The sequence below is a fragment of the Antrostomus carolinensis genome, unplaced genomic scaffold (genome assembly GCF_000700745.2).
Source record: "Antrostomus carolinensis isolate BGI_N321 unplaced genomic scaffold, ASM70074v2 scaffold34621, whole genome shotgun sequence".
NCBI classification, from domain to species: Eukaryota; Metazoa; Chordata; class Aves; order Caprimulgiformes; family Caprimulgidae; genus Antrostomus; species Antrostomus carolinensis.
The window spans coordinates 312-1,597 of record NW_010297346.1 but is presented as its reverse complement, the minus strand read 5'-3'; the positions used below and the strand labels follow the sequence as shown (position 1 = coordinate 1,597).

The window sequence follows — 1,286 nt, the reverse complement described above, 5'->3', positions numbered from 1 at the left end:
CATAACCCCGCGGCCTTTGTTTAATGATTTTATTGAAAGAAGGAGACAGTTCTGGGGAAACAGGTTTGACAAGGAGCTGCCTTCCCCCTCGAGGGAATAGCGCTTTTTTTTTTTCCTCCCCTCTCTCTCTCCCCCTTTCTCTCTGTTTTTGGTTTCTCTTTGACATCAAAGTCAGTAATCGGTTCATTGCAGTGTCAAGATCATTATTTAATTTCTTTATCTCCGGGAGTGAAATAGCTACACACCTGCGGAGGGGCGAGAGAGTTGGGGGAATGGGAACGGCACCCACCGCGAGCAGAGGCAAGGGGGGAGGTCTGGCAGGGAGAGCAGGGAGGCGAGAGGGGGAGGAAAAGGGAAGGAGAAGCAGGAAAAGAAAAAGAGAGAAAGAGAGAAAGAGAGAAAGAGAGAAAGAGAAAAAGAGAGAAAGAGAGAAAGAGAGAAAGAGAGAAAGAGAGAAAGAGAGAAAGAGAGAAAGAGAGAAAGAGAGAAAGAGAGAAAGAGAGAGGAAAAGAGAAGGGAAGAGAAAGAAAGATTGGAAGGCGAGAAGAAAACAGAAGGGAGAAAATGAGAGAGAAAGAGAGAGAAAAGACAGGGAAAAAATGAAGACGAAAGGAAAGGAAAGGAAAGGAAAGGAAAGGAAAGGAAAGGAAAGGAAAGGAAAGGAAAGGAAAGGAAAGGAAAGGAAAGGAAAGGAAAGGAAAGGAAAGGAAAGGAAAGGAAAGGAAAGGAAAGGAAAGGAAAGGAAAGGAAAGGAAAGGAAAGGAAAGGAAAGGAAAGGAAAGGAAAGGAAAGGAAAGGAAAGGAAAGGAAAGGAAAGGAAAGGAAAGGAAAGGAAAGGAAAGGAAAGGAAAGGAAAGGAAAGGAAAGGAAAAAAGACATAAAAGGAAAAAAAGACAGAAAGAAAAAAGAATAAAAGAAAGAAAGGAAAAAAAAGGAAAAAAAATTGAAAGAAAGGCAGAAAGAAGGAAGAAGAAATGGAAAGTAAGGAGGAAAGTGGGAAGGGAAGATCCTCGCTAAAGTTTCCAGCCCGGCCGCTTCGCGCTCGCCCACCTCATCCCGATTTTGGCCCGAGCACCTCGGCCAGCCCCGACCCCCTTTCCCCCCTGTCCTGGAGAGCCCCAACGTGCACCCTTGGGCCCGGCCCGCCTAGCTGGTTGGGGGGGCGGGGTGTCCGGCGGGTCCCCTCAAAACCCCCTTGCGGGGAGGCGGACGCGGTGTCTCCCCCGCAGCTCTGTCTCCTGCGGGGCATTGTCAGGCTAATGGGGCTGGATGCGGGAGGACACTGA

General features: G+C 48.1%; 1 protein-coding gene across 1 annotated transcript; it reads left to right on the top strand.

The window, feature by feature from the left end:
• Window positions 1-398: 398 nt before the first annotated feature.
• Window positions 399-867, top strand: LOC114818285 (putative uncharacterized protein DDB_G0271982; the record flags this gene model as incomplete). The annotated part of the gene is made up of 2 exons (XM_029083513.1): window positions 399-539; window positions 817-867. Coding segments are annotated over 2 exons (192 nt in total), but the record flags the coding sequence as incomplete, so codon positions are not given.
• Window positions 868-1,286: the final 419 nt, after the last annotated feature.